The 24,355-nt window shown below is 56.0% G+C and overlaps 1 protein-coding gene across 2 annotated transcripts in view; it reads right to left on the reverse strand.

Moving 5' to 3' along the window:
• Positions 1 to 2,280: 2,280 nt before the first annotated feature.
• The window catches only part of ARRDC1 (arrestin domain containing 1), a 39,646-nt gene continuing 17,571 nt past the window's right edge, over positions 2,281 to 24,355 (reverse strand). Inside the window, exons 2-8 of one of the 2 annotated variants that reach the window (XM_055812210.1) lie at positions 23,779 to 23,889; positions 10,574 to 10,624; positions 9,862 to 10,016; positions 9,197 to 9,379; positions 8,648 to 8,824; positions 8,053 to 8,464; positions 2,281 to 7,101 (exon numbers count right to left, since the gene is read on the reverse strand). In XM_055812210.1, the coding sequence (XP_055668185.1) occupies positions 7,040 to 7,101; positions 8,053 to 8,464; positions 8,648 to 8,824; positions 9,197 to 9,379; positions 9,862 to 10,016; positions 10,574 to 10,624; positions 23,779 to 23,889 (1,151 nt within the window). In that variant the 3' untranslated portion in view covers positions 2,281 to 7,039. Of the gene's footprint in view, positions 7,102 to 8,007; positions 8,465 to 8,647; positions 8,825 to 9,196; positions 9,380 to 9,861; positions 10,017 to 10,573; positions 10,625 to 23,778; positions 23,890 to 24,355 lie in introns of both variants that reach the window. The other variant, XM_055812218.1, reaches the window with a different exon arrangement.

The following is a 24,355-nucleotide window of genomic DNA, read 5'->3' on the forward strand; positions in this document are numbered from 1 at the left end:
CCGCAGCCGGGGAGCCACATCGAGGTGTGGGGGTCCGGCTGCGGCTGGCTTCTTGCTGGGCTGGGAACCGGGGGCAGGAGGGCTTTGGGTGGCCCGATGTCACTTCACAGATCTCTGACCAGCCACCCCAGGGTCCCCCCATCTTCTGCCGCCTTTCTCCACAAACCCTGCTCTGCTGGGGGGTTGCGCCTGGGGACACCGCCGGGCTCCCCGCCCCGGTGCCGGGCGGCCATCGCTGCCCTGACGGAAGCCAGGAGGCTCCGGGGTGGCGAGCACAGGCGCCCCCCGGTACCCGCACGGGGGTACCCCAGGATCTGCCCTGGTGGCAGCCCCTGTAACCCACCCACGGAGCCCCGGCCCCACGCCGGGCTGCCACCCCCAGCCCCACCGGGACCCCCGGACCCAGCAGAGCCGCGAGTGCCGGGGTGCGGGGGCTTCTCTGGGGGGTGACAGACCCCAAATGGCCGTCCGAGGCTGCAGGCAAGACCCCAGACCGCAGCGAGAGGCGGCGGCCCCACTCCCCCGGCGCTGCCGCCCCCGGGAGGGCAAGGGGCAGCCAGCCCCACGGCCCCCGCGCCGGTCCCGGAGCCCCACGGGCCGGCCCCGGACCCACGGCCCCCCGCGGCCCCGGAGCCGGGCCCGGCCGCGGCTGCTGCTGCCCCCGCCCGGCCGCGCCGCGGTCAAAATAAGAGTCCCCGGGGCTGAGGCGGGATAGGCCGGGGGAGCCGCTGCCCAGCCCGGCCCCCGCCGCGCCCCGGTTTAGTAGCAGCTAAAAAATCCCCCCGAGAAGCCCCCCGCGGAGTCCCTGCCGTTGGGGTCCCAGGCGCGTCCCCGGGGTCTCGCTCCCTGCCCCGGTGGTGGCGAGGGTGGGTGTCCTCCCCCTTGGCTCCCCCCAGCATGAAGTGACCGTCCGTCGCCAGCCCCCAGCCCCTCGATGCGGCGCGGCGGGAAAAACCCGGCGTCACCCGGGACCACCGCGCTGTGCTGGGGATGCTCAGCTGGCGTGGGAGGGAGGGCAGCGCCCACCTGCACCCTGCGGCCCCCAGACCCCTGCACACAGCCCCAGCTCCCCCAGACCCCCGCACCCCACCCCAGCTCCCCCAGACCCCTGCACCCAGCCCTGGCTCCTCCAGACCCCCATGCCTATCCCCGGCTCCCCCAGACCCCTGCACCCGGTCCCAGCTCCCGCAGACACCCATGCCCGGCCCCAGCTCCCCCAGACCCCCACACCCATCCCCGGCTTCCCCAGACCCCTGCATCCATCCCCGGCTCCCCCAGACCCCCGCACCCAGCCCTGGCTCCCCCAGACCCTCACACCAGTGCTTGGGGCTGGGGGGAGAGGGCAGTGGGTGCAGCAGCAGGGCCAGGGGCTGCTGGCCCCCCTCCCTGTGCCTTTGCTGGGGCTTCATCTTGCTGAGCGGGAGCTGGGGACACCTGGGCCAAACCTCCCTGGGCCGTCAGGAAGGGAAGAGGCTCCCGCAAGGAGAAATAACGTGAAGGCAGCGAGCCCTTGCAGCCCGCCACGGCCTGCCATCACGGGTCTCGGCCCACCTAGTTCAGCCTCACGGGCCGGTTACAGTGAACGGGGCAAGGGCGAGACCTGTTTGGCCATTAACTGCCCCGTTTCCCTGCTGCGAACCCCCAGGGGTGTGTGGGGCAGGGGCTGAGCCCCAGACAGCGTGGGGCAGGGGCTCAGCCCCAGGGGAGCATAGGGCAGGGGCTCAATCCCCAGGGGGAGCCTGGGCTGGGGGCTCAGCCCCAGAGGAGCGTGGGGCAGGGGCTCAGCCCCAGGGGTGTGTGGGGCAGGGGCTCAGCCCCAGGCAGCATGAGGCCAGCCCGCAGCTCGGCCGTGGCGGCGCGGCTCTCCAGCCAGGCTGACATCGCCCTCTCCCGCACCGAGCCGGCCGAGCAGGGACGGACGCCACATCCTGGGATTCCTGCCAGCAGGAAGAGACCAACCAACCGCCCCGGCGCTTCCTCCGTCCTCCACGTCCTTCCAGCTGGGCCCTTCCCCATGGCGGCAGCGTGGGCACAGCCGAGATGGCCCCAGCAGCATCTTCCCCCCGCAGCGGCTGCCCGGGGCCGGGGGACACGCGGGGGACACGTGGCTCTGCCATCGCCTTGGCCATAAACCAGCTTTTCCCTTCCAGCTGCCGCTGTGGATGCCGCCTCTGAAAGCTGATGGCCACTTCTCGCCCACCGATGCCCTCCCGGTGGGTCTCAGCGGACAGGCTGTGCTCACCAAACACCTACCCCCAGCAAAAGCACCCATGGTCTTAAAAAAAAAAAAAAAAGCAGCGCTTTATTTACCCTTTCAGATCTTTACATTTGGTGTTTTAAAACCCAGGACAAAAATACTCCCCCCAAAGCCGTGGCAAACATGTAAAACCACTAGTTTACATTTTAAAACCCAGTAATAAATTGCGCAGAAATCTCCGGTTGTACAGAGCCATCACAAATATTGTTGTATAAAACCCCAAAATCTGTAAAGAGAACCACAGGGATAAAGAATTACAGCCATGAGTATTGGTACAAGAAAGGGCACGAGTTTTGAGGGTTTTACCCCACCAGTCTCTCTTGGGGAGGAGGGATGGGACATTCCTCTTGCAGATAGTTGGAAATACTTACAAATACAGAATAAAAACCAAACGGACCTCAGAAAACCCTTTGTCTCCTCTCTTGTGCTGGCTCAACAGGAAAACTTCCTAGCAGAAAATATTTACCTCTACAAAACTACTGGAAGTTCAGTGGAAAGCTAAAAAAGATTCACTGGTCCAACAATAAGAGCCTCCGTGTGTCCCCCGTCCCCCCCTTCCCAATCTCCTGTGGGCAGCGGGACAACAGGTGCCAAAGCAGAGTTTAGTAGGACACAACAACGAAAAAGCCAAAAACATGAAGGCAGCACATGTGGAGAGCAGGACAAGAACAAAACCATAAAGGACAAAAAAGAAGCAGAGGAAAAAAAAAGGCAGATGATGTTTTTGGTATTTTCCATTGAATGCTGAGTTCGGAAACAATTAGCTCAAGCTTCACTCATGTCCCACCACTTCCCCTCCCCATTTCAAACAAACCAAAACCAATTGCTTAAAAAATTTGAGCCAGGAATTTGAATTCCTATGTACTGAAGTTTTTTCACCCAGAGCTGGGTTCAGAAAAAAGGGTTTTTTCCCCCTCTTTATTCCAGAGTTCAGAAAGAGGAGAGAGGGATGACCGAGAGCCTAGAGAAACTCCCCAGGACTTGGAGAGGCTGAAGCCGGAGAGGCTGAAGCTGGAGAGGCTGCAGAGAAGAGAGACAGCAACAAGGCAGAGGGCAGGGATTGTCTGCTCGCCCTCTCCAGAAGGGAACGTACTCAAAGCCAGGCACCGGGCTTTGCCTCATCGTGCTCACCCAAAGCACTCGCGTACCCCAAGCACCTCGCTGCCACAGCACCCTGGGGCCAGCTGCAGGCGGGTTTAAGAAGAGCTGGACTAACTCCTCCATCCTGCAGTCCCGGACCATTTCAAAGGGGTCCATGAGACACGAACAAGGCTCTTTGTGTCAGGCTTCAATTCCCTGCCGCAGCGCTGGGGGACAGGCAAAGCTGGGCAGGAATGGTGGAAATCACGGTGCTGCGCTGGTTACGGCTGGCTGCTTGCACAACAGCGAGGGCGCTCAGAGCCAAACTCAGGGCGATAACCTGCTGCATCCTGGCCAGAGCTGCCTCGCGGGTCTGACAGAGGCATCGCTCCACAGGAGCTGTGCGTGCCCAGCCCCAGCATCCAAAAGAATGAGGACCACCATGAAGCCTAGCTCCGACTCCTTCCCGCTCCCTCCACAGCAGCCAGGGGAGATGGACACTCCTCAGCAGCGAAGAAGAGCGTGCCCACCTGCTCCTTGCTTTGCAAAGTGGACTCCACGTGCAGCATCGGGTGCTGAAGGACCAGTTCGTAGCAAACAATCTGGAGAACAAGCTCAGGTGCACGGGAGTGCTGCAGAGATGCTGGGCACAACACAGGAGCTGTGTGCGATACAGCTGGCCTCTCCTCTCCAGCCTCCACCGCGAACACTGCGTTCCCAGCTGTGAAGGTTAAAACAAGGTGGGCAGACACTGGCTGGGGGTCTAGAAAGGCAGCCCAGTGGCTCTGGCCACAGTCACCAAACAGCAATCAAGTTTTCCAGCCAAGAAACATGGGCTAGACATGTCGCCAGCAGCTCAGCTTCAGGGACGGCGAACAAGGATCCGGGAACTCAGTCCCAGCCCAGGCTGCCTCTCCCAGATCCCGGCTGGCTCAGAAGCCCATAGTCCAACCCAGCAGGTCCAGAAGCATTGACAACTCACAGGAATTTTTCCAGAGCTGTGGAAGGGATGTGGGTTGAGACCTGGAAGGAAGGGTATGTACTGCCAACAGCAAGGAAGGGCACAAGAGCCACCGGCTGAGCCAAGCAAAACAGGTTCAGCTAACTGGGAGCAAGAGGAAGAGCATCAGGGAAGAGATGCGCCATTATGAACAAACAAGCACCTGCCTTTGACCCCCTGCAGATGAAGAATGCTTTTCGTGGCAGGCACAGACCACCAGGCAAAGGAGAGAGTCTTTAACTAATAAAAGCTGGGCAGAAGCATAAGTTGAGCAGAGAGTGAAGAAGGATCCTTGTGTCTCAGACGCAGATCACACCTCAGGCTACTTGCCATGACAACATTTAGGCAACACCTACATGCTTCAGACATGGTATCACCAAACTGTGGGTATGGGAAGGAGCCTTCTTCCACTTTTCTAAGTTTATTCCAAATGTCCCTTTAGGAGAGGGCATGGGCTGGTGGTCTCCAGCCCTTCCAGCCAGTCCTTGGCTGTTCCATCTCCATCCTCCTGAAGGGAGAATCCACTCTCCCCTTCCTCCCCACCGGCTCACCTCTCCAGTCAGGCAGCAGAGAGCACTGCCCAAGACCCATGGGCCACTTGGACAAACCACAGCTTTGGGACACAGGGCCAGGGAAGCAGCAGTGCTCCAGAGCCAAGCGCACACGGTGCCAAACTCCCTCCAGCCATCTGGAACTAGGAGCCTAGCACCACGGTCAGGCTGCATCGTGCTTGTTCTCCCTGAGCTGCCTTGGCAAAAGTCACCATCCTTTCTGGCAAGAGCAAAAAACTTGCTTCATATTGTAAGAAATCAGCAAGGTGCATTCCTAGATTTGGCATGAACAGGCACATGAATAAGCATCAGAAATGGATGAAAAAGCACAGCATTTCTCTTAGAATAATTTATTAAATACAGCATTAAAATTTGTATTTATGAATTCAATCATTAAAAACAAAACTTCATCTCATATATATATATATATTCAAGGACAACGACAATCATTCTATCAACGTTGGTGCACGTTGTGCCAGCACTGCTCAGAACAGCACCTTCTCTACACTATCCTTAAAGCAGTTCAACACTTAAAAAAAAATAATAATAAAAAGCATTTGCAAAGAAAAGAGTGCAAAACAGGGCTTGTCCCCAGCTGCCTGCCAGGGGTGTGCAGCGGCGAGCTAAAATGAGGTGGCAGAGGCTGCAGTGCTCCTAACGGGTTTGTTAGATATTGCCTGCCCAGTGTGAGGCAGCCTGGAGGCCAGTCCTCAGGGATGCCAAAGGTCTGCAGCCCATAATTTCAGCCGTGGCTGGATGCCTGCAGCTCTTGAGTATCTGGTTTGTGGTTTCCTCAGCTTGGGCAGTCAATAACTAAAAAAGCTAAATGAGGAGGGGTAAAAAAAGAAGCGCAAAAAGAAAAATGTTGTTTTACATCCACCAGCTTCTTCCCCTGACCTGCCAGGTCCGGCAGAGGCTGCGAACGAGCTGTAGCTGTTTGTGTTCCCACTTGCTCGTTTTTGCACTCTGCTGTGGCTCAGGAGACGAGCAGTAAACCAGCACCAGCTCGTGGCGAGAACAGTCCCCCGGCCAAGCACCCTCGTGCACTGGCTTGGTGGCACTGACCGCTCCCGCAAGGGACACCCGTCTGAGCCCCGCGGGAGGGCTGTCCCGAGGGATGGGCTTCCACGGACAGGGTCCTTGGGCAGACTCAGAGGTAGCGTTGGACTGACTTTTGTAACTTGGTCGTCACGTAATTCTGGCCTGGGCAGTGGCAGCTGGGATGGAGAGGGCACCCTGCAGGGCTGGGAGATGGGACACAGGGGATCTGGTCCCCCCCGCTTGCAGGCTGGCTAGCGCTGTTCAGCCTGGGCGCTGCGGTCTAGCGGTGAGCAAGGACGTGCTGTCTGCTACAAGGCTTTTCAGAGAAAAGTCGCCCTTGCTGGGAAAGGCCAGAAGCGGGCTGGCAGGCACCCCACGGTAACACCGGGCTCTGCCTCCACAGCTCACCACGGCCTCCTGCGTCATGAGCACATGCCCCAGCGAGCTCACCGCGTGCAGGCAGCGGTGCAGCCCACTGTGAGGGCCAAAGGCTGCCGGTCACTCACCGCACAAACGGGCACAGCGAGGGCTTGTGCTTTTGGCTTTTTGAGAGTCCCTGACCTTCTGAACCCACTTACTCCAAGAAACCTCTTGTTTCAGCTACCCTTAGGACCCATGAGGACAAGGACGAAGGGCTGTCGAAACTGTTTCTGGAGAGCACACGGCCCCTAAAAAAGACGAGAAAGTTCACACAGCCCAGCCTTCACCTACAGTGGAGACATGCCAAGTCAGGAGCATTTCGGATAAGGCATCGCAGGTGCTTTGATAGTAAAGCAGTTAGTGTTGACTACAGTACTTTAACACAAGCTGCTGCAGAGGGCAACCCTGGGGCAAAACCAGCTCTCCAGCACTTGGTGCAGCAGCAGGAGACAGTTCAGTTTCCCAGACCTCTCCTACATGCACACACAGGCTGCTCTGGCTGCCCTTTTTGGTTTTCTTCCCCCCTCCCTAGAAAGAGACTTAAAAAGCCTGGGCAGGGATGTGCCATTTACCCCACCAAGCAGCCAGAGAGATAAAAAGACACCTTGTGCTGTACCAGACTTTGCGGTAGGCAGGTGAACCATGGCGCCTGGGGGTGGGCAGCGCCAGCAGGACTCGAAGCAGGGGAGGCTAGTTGCCGTTGATGCTGGAGTTGGCACTGCTGCAGCTCTGCTCGTAGGATGGAGGTGCCTCTGCGGGGGAAAAAAAGAATAAGAGCCGTTATGGTGGGTGTTTGGGAGGTTCCCTTCATCCCAGTCCATGTAACTCAGCGTAGAGTAAGGCAAACTACTATAACAACGCACACGTCATGCACACAGGCACTCCCTCTCCAGGACCCTGCCCTGCTGAAATAGATGGGGTTTGCACATGTGCACGTAGAACGTGAGCCAGCCAGTCCCACCCCTGTGCTGACACCTACAGGGGTTAAAATCAGCACCTCAGAGTCCTGTCCTGTTCCTCCCTTTCTTTCACAAGCATCCTCACGTACTCCAACACCTCCAGATCACAGGTGACCTGCGTTCCGTGTACCCCAAGCCAGGGCTGAAGTGACACACCAAGTGCCTCATCACGCCGGTGCTAACAGACAGGTTTATTTGGGCAGGACTGTGCTAACAGACACTGCTGGCCCCTGCCACCCCAGCCGCCTGGGACAAGCACAGCTCCAGGCATCCAGCACGCTGGGATTTCCTCAAGCTTTTCCACCCTGGACAGTCTCTCAGCTCCTGCCCCCGCAGCTTGTGTCTTCAGACCAGCTGCAAGCCCACTCCAAGTCAGACAGAAGATTTCAGTTACACGGTTTTCCTGGCTCTGCTCCCACCAGCCTCACCGCAAGCCAAGAAGTTTTTCTATCAGTGGGAGGCTGGAAGCTCATTTAAGAACAGGGAGATCCTCTCACGACGAGCCCAGGGCGGGCACGGGTGCAGATGTGGGAACGGACAGCCGGCTTTTACAGCTGTAAGAGGGGACTCCTGCGGAGGCTAAAGCAGGCAGAGAGATGTCATGATCCCCTCTGACATCGGACCCCAGTAGCCTGACATCCCTGTATTCCCACCCAGTTCACAGCTGGCAAAGGAACTCTCGTGGTAGGAGACATTTACCAGCGTGCTGCCAGCCCGTTCAGATCTCAGGAGCGGGCTGCTCACCGTATGGGTAGCCCCACGTGCTGTACTCTGGAGGCAAAATGAGCGAGCTGGCCGTGGGGACGGGCACCACGTTCCCCTCGGCGTAGTAAGGGACAGTGGCTCCCGTCGACAGGCAGAGCGTGGGATGGTTTGGGGAGCCCGTCTGCTCCGAGTCCACCCTTATCTCCTGGAAGCTCAGTCCTGGGGCGTAGCTAAACGGCTGCTGCTGGGAATGGCTTTTGGTGGGGATCGAGACATTGTCCATCGAGTGATAACCACTGGCAGCCTCCTCTTCCTCCGGCGGGGCACTGGGTACCACTGCAGACGGTATGTGCTGGATGGAGCGGGAGGGGCTCAGAGGTACCCTGTTCACGGCAATGTTCCCAATATAAATGGGGAGAGTGACGGAAACCTCTGGCGACTTGAGGGAAACCTGGAAGAGAAGGAAAAACAGTGGCATCCTCTTCATTATAGACTGCACTGGGAAGGTTCACCTGATGTGAGGGCCACCCCCACCACACAGCTACGGAGTTCAGTGATTGAGCTCAACCCAGCAGAGAGCACAGAAGTTGCAGCACAGCCCACTGGAGCTCCACAAGGCTACTGGTGTACTCACTTGGATGTAGTAGTCAATATGTATGAGGCTACAGCCCTGCAGAATGGACTGGGGCAGTGCTGGCACAAGGATCTGCTCCTTCCATTCTGCATGTTTCCAGGCTTTCACTCCTGAGCCCTCCACCTCTGCGATAGTCCTCAGGTCGTAAATCCACCGCTTGGATTTATAAGCCACTTTCTGTACGGACAGGAGAAAATACAGCTAGCAGAAAGCTTGCAGATGGTCTTCTGTTTCCCACAAACCTAACCCGGTACACAAAACCACCCAACTGCTTTGTCAAATAAGCACAAGCATAAACCTAACGTGCATATTACAGAGCAGAAATACCCATCACTGTATGACAGACTGAGTTGGTTTAAGCAAGACAAGTGCTACCACCTCTTTCCCCAGGGAGGTAGAGAGAAACAGAGATAGCCAGAGGTCTGGACTCCTTTCTGCCACCTCCCAGCAGCGGAGAGGCACACTGGGGAGAACCGCCCCAGATTCATAGAGGTCGCAGGGGAGTGGAGTACCAGCACAAGCCAAAGAATTGTGCTTTGGGACGGTTACCTGGAGCAGACTGGCTACCACGGCCCCTGTGTCCCGGCCCGATTTGTTCTCTATGTCTGTGCGGAGCTGGATGGCTTGCCCCACGATGTACCCTTTCAGATCCGAGGTGGCAGTCAGGATAATGTTGCCGCTTTTCACAAGCTTGTAGTTGAACTTCTTGGTGATTGACATAGTGTTGGGCTGCTGCAGGACAGCAGAGAGACAGAGATGTTGGCTCAAGAGAGCCTCCCGGGAAACACTCAAAGATTCAAGCAGAAATACCAGTCTAAGAGGACACAAAGAACCAGCAACACAGCACTACCACAGACAACAGGTCTCACTTCTCCATCTCCCCAGTTTCGCTGCTCTATTAGCCACTCTTGCCTCCAAAGCAAGTTCCCTAAACCCAGGTCTCTGCAAGCACCTGGTGATACTGGCCAGTACCTCCGAGTGCTGAACGTTCACCTAAATCTTTCAAAGCAACATGCAGAAGAGTCAAAAATTGCTTGGAGCAGGGACAGATGGCAAGGCAGGACAGATCAGGAGTCCTTATCCTGCTCTTGCACAGTCCAGGCATGCGGTCAGAGAGCTGTCCAACCACACAGTTATTCCCTAGACAGCATGCCAGGGTAAGGACAAGAGCTGAAGCCTCGGCACTTCCCAGCCATGCTCCTCCTTGTTCTTACCTCGATGTCAGGGATGTCGTTCAAGTTGAGAGGGCAGAGAACGTAGAAGATCTTGTTGCACTTGTAGTCCTTGGAGAAGCGAGGTGTGTCTATCACAGCTTTCACCTGATGGAGGACCTTGCCAAAAGGGCCTTCAAATGATGTAGGAGCAGAGGCTGGAGTTGAGAGAGAAAGAGGAGGATCGCAAGGCTGAGTCAGACCAAGCATTTCCAAACTGGAAGTACAGTCCCTTTAAACAGCTTTCCTCTTGACCTGAGGAGTTCTGCAAGCACCTCAGAGACAGAGCACGTAGAGACACCCCCAAAAAAGACCTGAACACCTAGGTCACTCAGAGGCCTTGCTGCAACCTCCTTACAGAAGGGATCCTCTGCAACCACAGGCGCAAGAGCAGAGATCCTCTCTCTGGGCACACTGTGCAGGATGGATGGATGGCTACAGACCAGGACCCCTGCACACACCTGAAGAGCTCACAGGGGCACGCTTGGAGAGGCACCAGCGACAGCTCAGACCCGGCTCTGCACCAACACAGAAAGTACCTACTTCTCTAAGCTCTTCTGCTGTCTGTGGCTGACCTCACGCTTGCTGCCCGTAGCATCTCCAGGCCAAGCTGCCAGCCTGCCTCTGCCATCCAGCCCAAGCCCTGCTCAGCACACCTCGAGAGGCTGCCAAAGCCAAGGCTTACATGGAACTGCCTTCAGCCAATGCATCATACCTGGCAGCAGGAACTGGAAGGGAAAGTTGTGCTCTCCAGCTGTCAGGACCCCTGTGGGAAACAAGAGTAAAAGGTAAGTTGGACAGGCCATTGCCTTGGAATGGTAATGATCTTCTGGAGAGCATAATCTTCTGGAGCGAGAGGTCACCACCTGGGGAATAACAGATGACTTGTTCAGCTGCCTACAGCCGGTTGGACAACTGCAGATGCAACGAGCAGTGCTCGAGTCACCAGGAGCATCTGCTGCCACCACCACTCCTTGGGACGGGAGACGGCTTCATTCCCAATGACTGGTTCTATGTTAAGATACCCAGTAAATAAGGTAGTTTGGGGCAGAGTTTAAGGGATCCCAGTACCATGGCAAGTGGTTAGCCCCAGACTACTGACAGGGCATGGAGAAGGGTTGCTGTGTGTTTATCCTTCTTCAAGCAGGCTACAGCCAGTCAGAGGGAAGGTGAGAAAGCACAGGCACTGTCAGAGGGTGGTAAGGAGGTTTGGTGGGCATCAAGCCTCTACAGCCTCAGCCACATACCTAGCCCCATGCAGACTGCGCAGTGCTTAGGAGCTGGAAACAGAGGTCCATCTCCCAAACCCATCCCCAATCCCAAGAAGGGACCTGCAGTACCCCAGTCTGGCTGCTTAGACAACAGGAGCAGAGAAAAAGTTACCACAACGTTAAAACCTCATCACTGGTTTTCTTTAACCATATCCCACCCTACAACAGTGGCCTGGAGGGCACGGATCGGAGCCAAGACTCAGCACACGGCTGGACACCACTGCAGACTCAGACTCCCCAACCCCATCCACCCTCCAGCACTCCCATCCAGATTCCAGCTGCTTCCCAGGGCAGCGTGATGGCTGAACTGACCCACAGGGGCAGCTCCCGAAGCTGCCTTCAGTAAGAAAGCACTAAGGTGTATCCACATTTGTTAAATACGTGTAAACAGGAGAGGTTTTGTTTGTAAAGTGGCAGTGCTAAGAGGAGACCCGGATACCGATGAAACCACGCTGTGCTCATTCTGCTTTGCAGGATCACTGCTGCAGGTACCAAGGCTCCGGATTTGGCTGGCACTTTTGTTGATGCAAGACGGAGACAGCTTGCCTGTTAGCAATGCTGGCTCCGCAGAGCTGACAGTAATAAGAGTCCTATCGCTGGGAGATTAAGTGGATTACGTGACGGGGGGAGGTGGGGAAGAGAGAAGGGTAAATCCCCCTCCCTGGCACTGCAATCCAGGCAGGAAGCAGGGGAGGTGACGTTTGACTCAGTGCATCCTTCACGTTATAAAAAGCTGCACCTCTGCCCCTCCACTTGCTCAGCCACACCTCGGGGACCTGAGGACACCCCAGTTCGCACACAGCCCGCCCACAGCGCACAGGCAGGCACCATAAATAGCACGACAAGCATCCCTTCGCGTAGCGCTACAAAGGCAAGTCAGGAGAGAACTGAGCGATGGCTATTTATACACGTTGCCCTTACAAAGAGGAGCAAGCAAGACTTGCTCCTTCCCATCACCCCACCCGGAAAACCCCCCCGGTGATTTCCCTCCTCGCCCCCCAAACCCGGGTTATGTAGGCTAAAATGCAGCACCAGGTCCTGTCACCAGGTGGAGGCACAAAGCCAGGCACTGCCCCCGCTGCCGGCACTGCTGCCTGCAGCGCTGGGACAGGCAGAGCAGGGCAGCTCCTCCTGCCCCCTCCCCGGGCAGCATCCCTCCGTGCAGGGCAGCAGCTGAGATGCAGCAGGTGCCTCTGCTTGTCGGCTACGGGGTAAAGTCTGGCTAATCCGAATCGCTCAACTAAGCCAGGGCTTGGTGCTGCTCCAAGGGTTTCTGCCTTTCACCGGGCACCGTTCAACTTTGACCTTATTATCATTTCACTTTCGGAAAGTGAATCAATAAAGTGGAATACGTCAACTCTCCCGCACAGCTTCTGCATTGCGCTAAGGGGACTGGCTCCACCTGAAAGGGAGAGGGAGCAAGTCCTGTCACTGCAATGCAGACAGAAGGCAGATGAGAGCCCCAAAGGGCAGTGGCCGCTGAGTTTTCACCAAGACCTGGAGACTTTCCAGCTGTCTGACCTGCAGAGCCCCAGATGAACACGCAGGCAGTGATTTCAAGTCTCCTGCGAGGAGCATGAAACTTCACGAGCTTTCCAGGACCCTCAGGAAAAGCTCATGGACTCCACAAAGTGAAAGTTCCTCTTCCACATTACAGGCAGCATGATCCAACAGGTCCTTTCGGCCAAGCTCCTACCCAGCTCACGTGCACCAACAGAAAGTCGTGCTGGAGGTGAACCTGCAAGCATCTCACGTTCACAGTTCCTAACCCCCTGCAGAAAGCCAGGGGTCCTGAAGGTTTCTGCCAACGGCAGCACCAAGCAAGGCAAAACACTCTCACAGCAACGTGCATGGCCAGCATCACTCGCAGAGGATGTGGTTTGGCTGTTGGAGCCACCGCGTGACTCGGTGCCCTGGCACAGTTTCCACACAGGTAGCCCAGCCTCAGAGCAAGTCACCAAGTGAGAACTGCCCACAGGTCAGCACGGATGACCCCGACAGCTCAGACCCAAGCACCCTAAGACCTGTTGGCTCACGGCGTACCCAGACTGGCTGTGAGCCCACCTGGGGCAGGGAGCAGCCTGCAAATTCCTCCCACAGCTCCTGCCCACAACAAACTGCCCGTAAGGGCTAGAAAAGGCCATTCCTGCTCTTCACAGCCGGTGATGAGTTTCAAGACCAGCCATCCCAGACTAAAGCTGTTCCCCATCCCAGTGCACGCAGACCGAGGGCACTGCAGTAGCACTTGGCTTGCAGCCAAGAGAGCCCAGACCTCTGTCCTACACCAAGCAGGCAGCCAGGAAAATGCAGTGAGCTCTGTTCTCCACTCCATTAAGGAAAGAGATGCTGCAGGCAATTAGCAGTAGCTCTTGTTTTCAGACCTGCTCCTTCCAGCCCACACTCTTCTTCCCCCAAAGAGAGGGAAGCATCTTTATGCCTGCCCGGAGATCCTCCAGGTACAGGGAATTTTCCAGCAGGCTGGACCGAGCACCCAGGTCCTACCCACAGGTGCAGCCACCACTGCAGGCGGCTTCACTTCTAGCACAGCTAACAGCCAGCTGCCCACCGCGCCCCAGCATCCAGCTCAACACCTGCATTTCTTGGCCTTATTGTGAGCATGGAAGCTGTTTGGGCAGGTCACTGGTGGAAAGGCTATGACAGGAGCAGCACCCTCAGCCCTCCACCTGCCTGGGGACCCCCAATCCCAGCTGCAGGCACCCTTGGAGCTCCTTCCTGGGCTCCTGCTCATCTCTCCTGGCCAAAGCTCCCCCAGCACACAGTGGAGGCTCCATGTTCAACTTGCCTGGGATTACAAAGCCATTTTGGTCTTCTGCCATGTGTCTGGTGCCTTTGGCAGGTGGAAAGCTGACAAGTCCCAAGCTGAGTCTCCCCTTACAGAGGGAAGGGAGGTGGCAACTACTTTTAAACTCTCCAGCTGGCAACTCTGCTCCTAAAGGCTGAGCTTCTATTTCCAAATGCTGACTGGTCTTGATATAATGGGGAAAATCTGCAATTTCCCTTGTCCCAGCCACCCTGTGAGCACAGGCAGGGCACAGTCTAACCTTGTGCCAGCACCCAGGCACCTCTCTTGTGGAAAACAGCAGCAAAAGCCACCTCGGCTCCCCGCAAGGGACACTTGCAATGCTCACTCAACCTGCACAGCCACCACAACAGCAGGACAGGGCAGCATGCACAGCATGCAAAACTGTTCTGCCTGCCCAGCTGCATCTCCTGTGCAACTCCAGCATCCAGGCAGCAAGGCGGACACAAAGCCCATAGGAAGCTGCTCATTGCCCCTATCCTTCCAGCCCTGAGAGCTTCTAGGAAAGATCCAGGACGTTTAATGCGCTAATTTCACTTGCAAATTGACTTTGCAACAGAGACAGCTGTTGACAGCAGGCAGAGGTGAGATGGTTTCCTCCAACAGCCACCCCACCACGCAGAAACCCGAGGGAGGCAGCCCTGCCTGAAAGCTCCTTTCCAAGCTGCTCCTGAACCAGCAGCTTTGCCAAACGAAGCCACAGTGTGTGCACGGGCAAGTGCAGGCCAGGGGTCCAGCATCGCTCGAGGGATCTCCCAGAGCCCCATGCAGCAGGCTGCGATGCTCTCGAGCAGCTTGCAAACACACTGCGAGAGGAAAGGGCTGTGCAAGCCACCGCAGCTGCGCTGAGCCATTACCTCCCCATTGCCAGAAGCCTGAACAAAGGCCATAGTGTGTTCAGCCGCAAAAAAGCTTTTCCTGAAGTTTACACGCAGCTAAAAATACCTTGAGAAATCCATTAGGCAACACAGGCAGCTGGATTAGCAGGGTTCTGCTGTGGGGCCATACCTGCAGCAGCCTTTCCTCCCGATAGGAACTGAGCCAGCAGACTGGCTGCCTCTGCATGGCCTTTCGAAACATCCTCCCTAAAAATTCCTGGAGGGAAAGGAGCTGCTACCCCAGACAGCCTGGAAAAAGAATAAACTCAGACAAGCAGCAGCAGCAACAACAACATGCAAACGATGCGGAAGAGCTGTCTTACAGTGCAAAGCAGAGTGACCTTGGAGATTTCCCTGAATACAGTGGAGATCTGTCTGGAAGCAAATGGGTTCTCCCGTTCCCGGCTCAGCTGCTCCTCTCCGCTCCGCACTGGGATGGGGGGTTGTTCACTTGCACCAGTGGATGTGGAGGAGGCCTGGCCGGACCCAAAAAGAAATGCTTTGATCCAGAGAGCTGATGCTGAGCCCTCTGCCGGGTCCCCAGGAGGTAACGTGGTGACACAGCCAGAGCCTGATGGGGTTCCCCTGCACGATCAGAGCCTGCAAAGCATTGCCAGCGCTGGGGAGCATGGCCCCGAGCCCAGCCTGCACGGCGCGACAGACCTCAATGCTGCAGCACTGTCCCACAGCACCTGGGGCACCTGCGGTCACACCGGTGTGCAGTGGAGGGACAGAACGGGTTTTCCCCAGGGCTGTATGGGGCTCCCAGGCAAAGTTCGAGCTGAGCATGTCCCTGAGCCTACCCAGCTGCTGGATGCACCGTTCCCTCCTGGCACACAGCTTTGCTTTGACCCACAAAGGTTTCTCTACGCTCACTGCAAACCAGCATGCTGCTGCACAACCACATGGGAAAACACGACACCGTCATAACTGTGTGTGGGTGAAATGACCACACGTCTGTATTTACACTGCTAAACAAATGATCCAAGTTGGGCTTACTCCGCCACAGCTCAGGTGCTGAAAGGCTTTGGAGCCTCTTCTGAGCAGTGCAGCTTCCCTGGCTCCTGGCTGCCAGGCACCTGCCCAGGTGGAACCAGCAGCCAGAGGAAGTCACCAGCCCTCCAAAACCACCATCCCTCCGAGAGCGAGGGGAAGCTGCTGCCCACACCCTGCCCTGCCAGCAGCCAACCGAGGGCTGGGAAAGGTCCTCTGGCAGCCTCTGCCCCCGCATGAGAGCAGGGCAGGGCTGGGCTTCAGGAGAAACCAACACAGGCAAGGACACAGAGTCCGACCTGCTGCATCCCACCTGGGCTTCCCAGGGCTGTTTTGCAGCTTTCTCAGTTAGTGGCCCATGCAAACAGGTCAGTCTTACAGTACTGGTGGGGCCAGATCTGCCTGGGCTGCATGTTCAAACCAGTGCCACCGCAAGGACATCTGCCAAACGCCTCCTCCCAGCCTGGCTCCCCCAGCCTCAGTGTCTCCATCCCTGGACAGCTGGAAGCCACAGGCAGTCACAGCCGTCTCCCTGCAAGGCTGGCCGCCACCACAACAAAGCCAGGACCTCCAGGTTGGTGCCAGCGGGGGAAGGCACTGGAGAGAAGCCAGAAGAGGGCTGAGAGATGCCTTGGTCACTGATGCACAAACACGACAGACTCAAGACGAGCCACATTACTGACCCCTGTGAAATCTCATGCTCTAGTGTGCTGGGAGAGACAGCCCAGATGTCTGAGCCCACAGCAGGCTGCAGGGCCAGGCAACGGCAGCGCACGGTACACAACACACACCTCTGCCTTGGCAGGCTTCATCCATGGCTAGACTAGGGCAAAAAAGATTAATATCTGTGTATTGCTCCCTCTGTCCTCCAAAGAGGAGGATACTATTTGCTCCATAGCCACAACTAGGAACCTGGAAGGTGTCCCTGCATCCCAGGCACAGGAGCCAGGCAGCAGCCAAAACAGGGCTCCTGCCCCGACCTCCGGCTTTTCCAGCTGGAACCTGCCAAGCAGACAGCAGTGGCTCTGCTCCCTCCTGCTGCATGCACGGATGCTAGAGTGGGAACAAGCTGCGCCTTTGGAATACACATATTTTTTGGTTCTTCTAGTAGAGGAACAGCAGGGTGAGCCATATGGCAGTTTCTCTCTGGCTACTTAGCGAGTGATGCATTAACTGTGCTGGCCAAATCGTGTAGTACGGAAAGGTACTTTGTGCCTGCTGGTCCCCCTGCCATCGCCTGTAGCAACAGTCTTCCTGCTGCCTAAAATCAGCCTTCCCTCTCCCCTAGGGAGGGTGAGCTCCTCCAAAGGTGCTGAAGACTGACGCCAGCGTTGCTGATGCACAACTCGGGTACTTTCCTCTCGAGGCTCTCCAGGCAGCAAGCAGGAAAGCAGCAGGTTTGTGTTTTCCACTTTCGGGTGGAGAAACAGGTAGCCCTGCCTCCATGCTGTGCTACAGGATACCGACTCCTCAGCTACTGGAAGAACCATCAGTCGCTGCAGCCCTGACAGCCAGCACCCTGCTCACCACCCCTGCCTTCCCATCTCTCCCTCATCCACCTTTGCAGGGCAGAAAAGTGAGTATTAGATGTAAGCAAGGTGGTCAGAGCTCTACTAGCTTGCAGGAGGCTGTATCAGAGATCAGATGGGAAGCATTAATTTTGTCTGTGTCAGGGCACTTCAGGCAATGCTGGGCTGTTGCAGCTTTAGCATGAGGACTCCAACTCGGTCTCTAGTGGATTAAACTCATACACGAGATTACAAACTACAACAAATGAGGGTAAACACACACACTTGCTCGTGCTATCCCTGCAGCAGATACAGGTGCCTCAGAGGGAGCTGCTGACAGTCAGAAGAGTGACCTGCCAGCAAGCACAGCCATACTTGCCGGGGAAAGATTCCGTATTTAGCTCAAATTAGTTTCGCTCAAACAAGCTCTCAGGCCACGAAGCAGCACTTCAGTGAGCAGAGCTGCCGTACAGCAGCAAGGGAGCACTGTCCCCAGGATGATCCAAGCTCCCATTCAAAGCAGCAGCTTGCTCACACCGGCTCTGAACGCACACAGACACGCAGAAGGAACAACAGCCAGTGCTCCGATACGGTTAAAGCAGCCAAGGTAAACCTTTCTGTAACACAGGCGGGAGAGAGGAAGGAAGAAAACACACAGGAAAGACCAGCACTGAAGCTCGGGCGCCACTGCTCATAAATCTCTGTCAGCCACTTTCCGTGAGATTTTCAATGAATTAGCAGGATCTGGTGGTATGGCAATGCTGCAAAAAACGCTGAGGATTAACAGTGATCTATTGAGGCAAGAAACTGGGAAGCGCTGAGGAAGCAGCTGTGACCTAAAGCAACTGCAGCTCCTTCCGTGTGGTTTTCCTGGGCTGACCCTGCAGTCACTGCTCCAGAACCCTTTAACGGCTCACCACTGCCCACAGGCACCTTCCTGCTCTCACCCAGCCAGGGGCTGCCCAGGAGCATCACCTGCTGCTTCACTACCTCCTGCTCAGTGATTCCTGAGCACAGAACAAGAGACAGAGTCTCTCAATGCCTGCTTAAGTCAGGTCGCCAAGCTCCTGCAATTCAGCTGCAAGACAGGATCGTCACCCTATGCCAACTCTTGGCCGCGAAGGTGTTGTGCCAGTCCGGCAGAGAACCCAGAGAGGAGGTGATGCACAACTGCCCCTTTTTAGCAATTTGTGCAAGAAATCTGCCAGCAGAGGAAGCGCGTGGAGCAGCCAGGAATTCCCTGCAGCGCCTTCTCGCTAGCTAACAAGCTGCCAAAACTAAGGTCAACTGGAAATTACAGCCAGCTCCCTGCACGGGTTCAACTCAGGTACAAGTAGGATTTAAAGGAAATGAAAAAAATGAAAGTCTACCTTTCCATGCACAACCCATCCACAGGGCCAAAAGCTGTGTGTGCCATCGGAGATACGGAGTGTCCAAAGAAAACAGCCCCATGTGGGTACAGGCACACGACAGACCTACTCCTCGGTGGCTGATTAAGGCCAGAGCTGCAGCAGGGGAGGGAGAGAAGAGCAGGAGGCCTCCGCAGAGCTGAATTACTCCATTATATCGGATCAAGAGAAGCATCTCTCTGTCCAAGAGCAGCGGGTACAAGCGGTGCTATTTTGTACTCAGGGCAACTGGCGCACTTGATCTCCTGCACTGCTGACACCTACAGAAACCCAACACCCCCACACTCCTATTGCGATTCTTTACAAAAAAAGGACCCAAGAAAAAACAGCACCAGGGAATAGTCGAAGTACAAGTCAAACTCAAGCCAAGTGGGAAAAGCAAATCTCCCCATCAGCCTCCCCTCCAGGAAGCAAATAACGTGCCTCCCCCGAGAGCCACCGGTGGGCTGGGTGACCTCCCCAGTGCCGCAGTGTGCTCTCCAGCAAACACAGCAGCCAGAGGCTCCAGACCAGCTGGTATATGCTCAGCACTTTCCAGCAGCTTTTATGTCAAGAGCTCGAGTTCATGAAACCGCTGACTTGCGTGTTATTGCCAAGGCTACAGCGCAGCCCTGCGCAATCCCCCAGCAGCTCACGGGTGCCTGCTGCCTCCGGCTCCCGCTCGGCACCGGCCAGCCCAGCGAGAAATTCCCAGTGCACGGCCACCGCACTGCTCGAGTGGGGACACGCACCACGCCAGCACCGATGCAAGCAGGGTCCTCTGTAACAAAAACACCGCTCGCCAACCTGCAGATGCTCCAACGGCAAGGCTGAGTCTTCCACACCCTGGATGCTGTTCTGAGGGTGGGAGAGAAGGGGAATTAAGGATGAGGCCAGTGCCTTAAACAAGTGCCTGACATTGCAAAGCGGGCATCTGGGCTATTTCAGGGCTCGCCTCATTTCTCATACAACGTACACCATTAAAAAAAAAAAATCAACAAAACAGTGGGTAATAAAAGCAACAGCTGACGCTACAGAGGATGAGCTGCCCCCTCACTTATTTCAATGCAACGGTGTGTGGGTGGAGAAGTGCCGTGTCACTCTTACATGCTTAAAGAGCAATCTAAGGCTCGATAGTTCCTCTCCCCTTCCCCCCACGTCCTCAAAGAACACAGATCATCATTTTTTGAAGTTACTGCTCAGGATGTGGGAAGGGACAGAGCACGGCGGGTTGTTTTTCAGGCTTTCAGGCTGAGTCCGCCTCGCTGCACCGTCCTCCAGGTGCCAGCACCGCTGTGGCCCCGCTGGAGCACTGAGACAGGCAAGATGGAGATTTGTTGGCTGCATGGCCTCAGGGACACCTGGGATCCTCCCTCAACCTAAGCTGATGCTGTCAGGCTGGATGAGCCCTCTGCAAGAAGGCTGGGGATGGTGCCAGCAGGATGCCTGGCATCACCACCCCCTGCCCCAGGGCACAGCCTGGCTGCCAGTTACCTCTTGAAGCGGGGACACGCTGTTCCCCCTTCCTTTTTTGTTTTCTTAATGCACAGGTTCAAAAAGGAGAGGTAACAGCATTGCTGTAAGGGGACACACACAGAGGAAGAGAAGAGCCCTCTGAGGCAGAAGCAAATTCCTCCCCTTCATTCATTCGTTTTCCATTTGTGCTGCTGGGAGGTGACATCTCCCTTTGTGGATAAGACGCTCTTGCAGAACCACAGAAAGGCAGCACGTTGCCTCCTGTGGTCCCTGCCTGCCCTTCTGCTGTTTGCTTTTCCAGGCGTGAGAAGGATGGGTGGGCACAGCCAGCCCTCACCTGAAAGAAGAGGGCACGTGTTCACCCTGGGTGGGTTCTACACATTTTTACGCACATGGTAGGACATCCCATAGGCCACCGCAGTATTTGTCCACAGCGGCAGTAACCTTTGCTCACAGAGCCTGCTGCTTTTCACCGGTGGCTGTCAGATGCTGGAAGGGAAGGAGGCACGTGCTGGGGGTGAGCAGCCCAGCTGGCCCCATGCTCCTTTGGAGGTCCTTGCTTGGAAACACTTCCAGCTCCCTGAACTCATCTGCTCCCTGGGCTTCCATCAGCGAGCTCAACACCCCGTGCCCTAAGGGTACAAGCCTGCCTCAGTTTCCCCTCCCAGCCAAGTGTCAGACCTGCAAGGGAGGCACCCCAGGGAGCACACACAAGCACTGGCTGCAGCTCCCCAGAGGCAACCGCTTTTCTGCCAGACACCGGAGAAGCTCGTCGCTGCTGAACACTGCTGGCGAGAGGCACAGGGAAAGGGACAGCCCTGCTTTGTGCAGAGCAGGCACCCAAGGGATGGTCCACCCGCCTGAAGCTCCTTCACGATCTGTTCAGGAAAGGCTGGGGCAGCTGAGAGCTATTCCTGGGGAGCCTAAAACCACCACGGTTGAGTCAGCACCAAGGCACTGCCTGCACCAGGTCACTGCATGACTGTCCCAGCGAACCCCTGCCACTGCCGCGCTGCACGTGCCGTGCCAGGATGCTGTGCTGCCAGCAGCCCTCGGAGGAGGAAGGCAGGTAGGCACGTACGGAGGCACAGACACGGAGAAGCAGCCTGGCTTCCCTTGCTGCTCTGCCAGCCCAGACATGCATCAATGCCACCACGAGGGCTGTGATAGCCGTTATCTCGCTTCCCCACGACACAGGCTGGAGTGCTGCCAGCCCCCAGGGCTTTTGTTTCCATACCCGCACAGGCCAGTGCAGCAATTGCAAGGGACGGTTTCAAAGCCATCTCTGCTGGAGGATTCGGGTCCAAAGGCAGCATCAATACCGTCCCCTCGCACATACAGCCCATCCCTATGTTCTCACAGGGGCCCAGCCACCCTGCCTGAAGAAAGACACAGGACAAACATGGCAAGTCCAGGACAGTAACTCCTGAGCTTGTACCAGTCACGCAAAGAGTAAATGCCCCACGAGCACTGCCCTTGGCTGCCACCCCACGCACAGGGACTGCCCGACTTCTTATCTGCTTCCCTGCAGCTGGAAGCCAGAGGCTGAGAGCTCCCATCAGTTGGGTCCACTCTGACACAAAAAGCTGAAGGGCACAGGTCAGTGACCGTAAGTACCTGGCACACTGCTCCAGACTGATTGCTGGTAGCAGAGACCAGGCTTCACCCCATAATTGCACTGCAGCTTTGCAAGACAGGACAATGATGCCTCAGATTTTCCCTTCAATTCATTACATCCCTGGTAAGTCATGCACTACCACTTCTTGCCTCGCTTGCCTGGAGCTGTGGTAGCTCTGGAAGACTTCAGCTGGCCTGTTTTGTCCCATCACACTCCAGACAGGCAGCTGGGCAGCTGCCAGCTCTACGACTGGCTCCGACACAGAGCGAGCAGCCCAGCCCTGCCACCCCATCGCTGGTGCCTGCTCAAGGCTGGCAGAGTCTGCAACACAGTGGCTGACAGATAGCAGCACTGCACTGGGTGATACGCAAGAGTCTGGGTCCCAGAAAATTGGAAGCCAAAAGATTAGGGCTTTCCATGAACAGTTTAAGAGCTGGGAATACCAAATTGTGGCTGTCTTTGGAATTCGGGCTTTCAAAGGGGGCGTTTCAGAGCCATGAAAGCGTGTAGCCATTACTGCATTTTCCTTCCATCCTTCCCAGTCCACACTGGCCCTAGCTGTCAAGGGGATGGCTCCCATAGGGAACCTCACAAGGACTGCTGAAGTGACCATCAAAATCTCTGAGGGGCTGCAAACCAACAGCACACCCACCTCTTCACACTCCTGTCTCTCCTTGTTGGCTTTTGCCACAGCTCAGCTTTACCAGGACATAACTGACCACAGTATCACAGCTCTCCCTTGAATCATTAAATATTAGAAACAAAAAAAAAAATAAATTCGGAAGGTGCATTTTTCAATGCAGTTGCAGGTTTAAACCTGTCCAGGAGTCCACAATTGTTTGCAGCCTCCAGCTCCCAACTCATCTAAGCTCAATGGCCCCCAGCACCTTATAAAGCCTCCGGGATTTTGCTATCCTGACATTCACAGCTGGGCGCTCTGGCTGTGCTCAGTGCTGCATTCAAAAATCAGGAACAATTCTCATTGCCCTCCCAGGCAGTTCACCTCCAACTGCAGCCCCTGGGCTACGAGCCAAGCCAAGAGGCAAGCCAGCCAGCTGTCTCCCTTCTCCCGGGCCTGAGAGCAAGCAGTGCTCTCGCCAGTTGCTGCGAGGATGAGGTCAGTCTCCCCTCAACGCTAAAAGCTCTGCTTGAAAAATTGTTGAGCTAGCAGGAACTGCCACTTCTGGTCTACCCGTTTCCTGTTATTAGATAAAACGGCATCAGAGGGCTGAGCTCCTGCTACCCCGGGGCTTCTGCCACGTTAGTTACTGCTACAGCCACTGCCTTCAGCAGGTGAATACTGGCACATCTCGATTTCAACAGGAGCCAGGGCACAGCATGAATTATTTGTGGTAAGGCTGACCTATTTAACAGCAGAAAGACAGCATTCATTCCAGCCCAGATTCCCCAGAGGCTGCTGGTGTCACTTTACCCCCACGGGATAATACAACCCTGGGCATCTCGGCTTGCGAGGGGGTGTGGAGGCAAACTGTCCTAGGCTGCTCCTGCCATGCTCTCAGCATCTCTCTTGGAGGACAAGTGCCACTTTCACATCTCTTTCAGTGTAAACTACTCCTGGCCCACAACTGGCTTCTACTGACCAGCTTTGATCAGTGTTTTGTGACCACCACAGACAACATACATAAGAAGTGGAGCAGAGTGAACCCACAGGGCCTTGAAAAAACTGAAAGTCACGGCTGGCAGCTCCGTTTCAGGAAGACGAGGGCCAGAGGATGCAAGCAGTGTTTGCAGGGTGGTGGCCAAGTTCTGCAGCTATTCAGGATGCCTCTCAGCACAGCTCCTCCTAAGCTCTTGTAGTCTCTAATACTGGCTCCCATCCTCCATACACAGACCAAGCCAGCCTATGAAGGGGTATTCCACATCGAGAAGATGCTGAAGTCTTGGTGACACTTTTCTGTAAACCATCTCAGAATCACAGATCTCCACCGCATCTTTGCAGACCTTACCTTTGTCTGCCAGAGACAGCGTGCTGTTAAAGTACTGCTCCTCCACGGTCCATGCTGTGTCATTGATCTTGTTAGACACCCCACAGGATCCAACACAGCTCACCTTGATGGCTGTTGAGAAAAAGCACACACATAAGCACCGGCAGAAAGCAAAACCTCAGGTTCAGGCTTGCTTCAGGTACTGCATATGGACTTGTGCAGCAGTGCCTCATGAAAACCCATACAGGGTGGAAAAATGGAGCAAAGGAATCAGGTCATGCTTTCATTTCAGAAGCACGTTTTCCCCTTACTCACAGCACTATTGCACACTCCCTGCTACCCCCGTGCTATTCCCAGGTATTATCACCTTTCAAGTCCTCGAGCTGGCCTCCTTGCACTGTGAAAGCCTTTAACAGCAGTGATTTCAGCTCCCTGAGCAGCAACCCTCTCTCTAGTTTGTCCCAAATGAAGCAATATCCCCCTTCCCAATATGCGCATCAGCCTCGGTGCTCAGGCTGACAGCAGAGACCTTTGTGGCAGTGATGCTCTCCTATACGCATGGCTGTCACATTCCAGACTGGGATGAGTGGCAGTGGGC

Source organism: Falco peregrinus, chromosome 1, assembly GCF_023634155.1.
Source record: "Falco peregrinus isolate bFalPer1 chromosome 1, bFalPer1.pri, whole genome shotgun sequence".
Classification (NCBI taxonomy): Eukaryota; Metazoa; Chordata; class Aves; order Falconiformes; family Falconidae; genus Falco; species Falco peregrinus.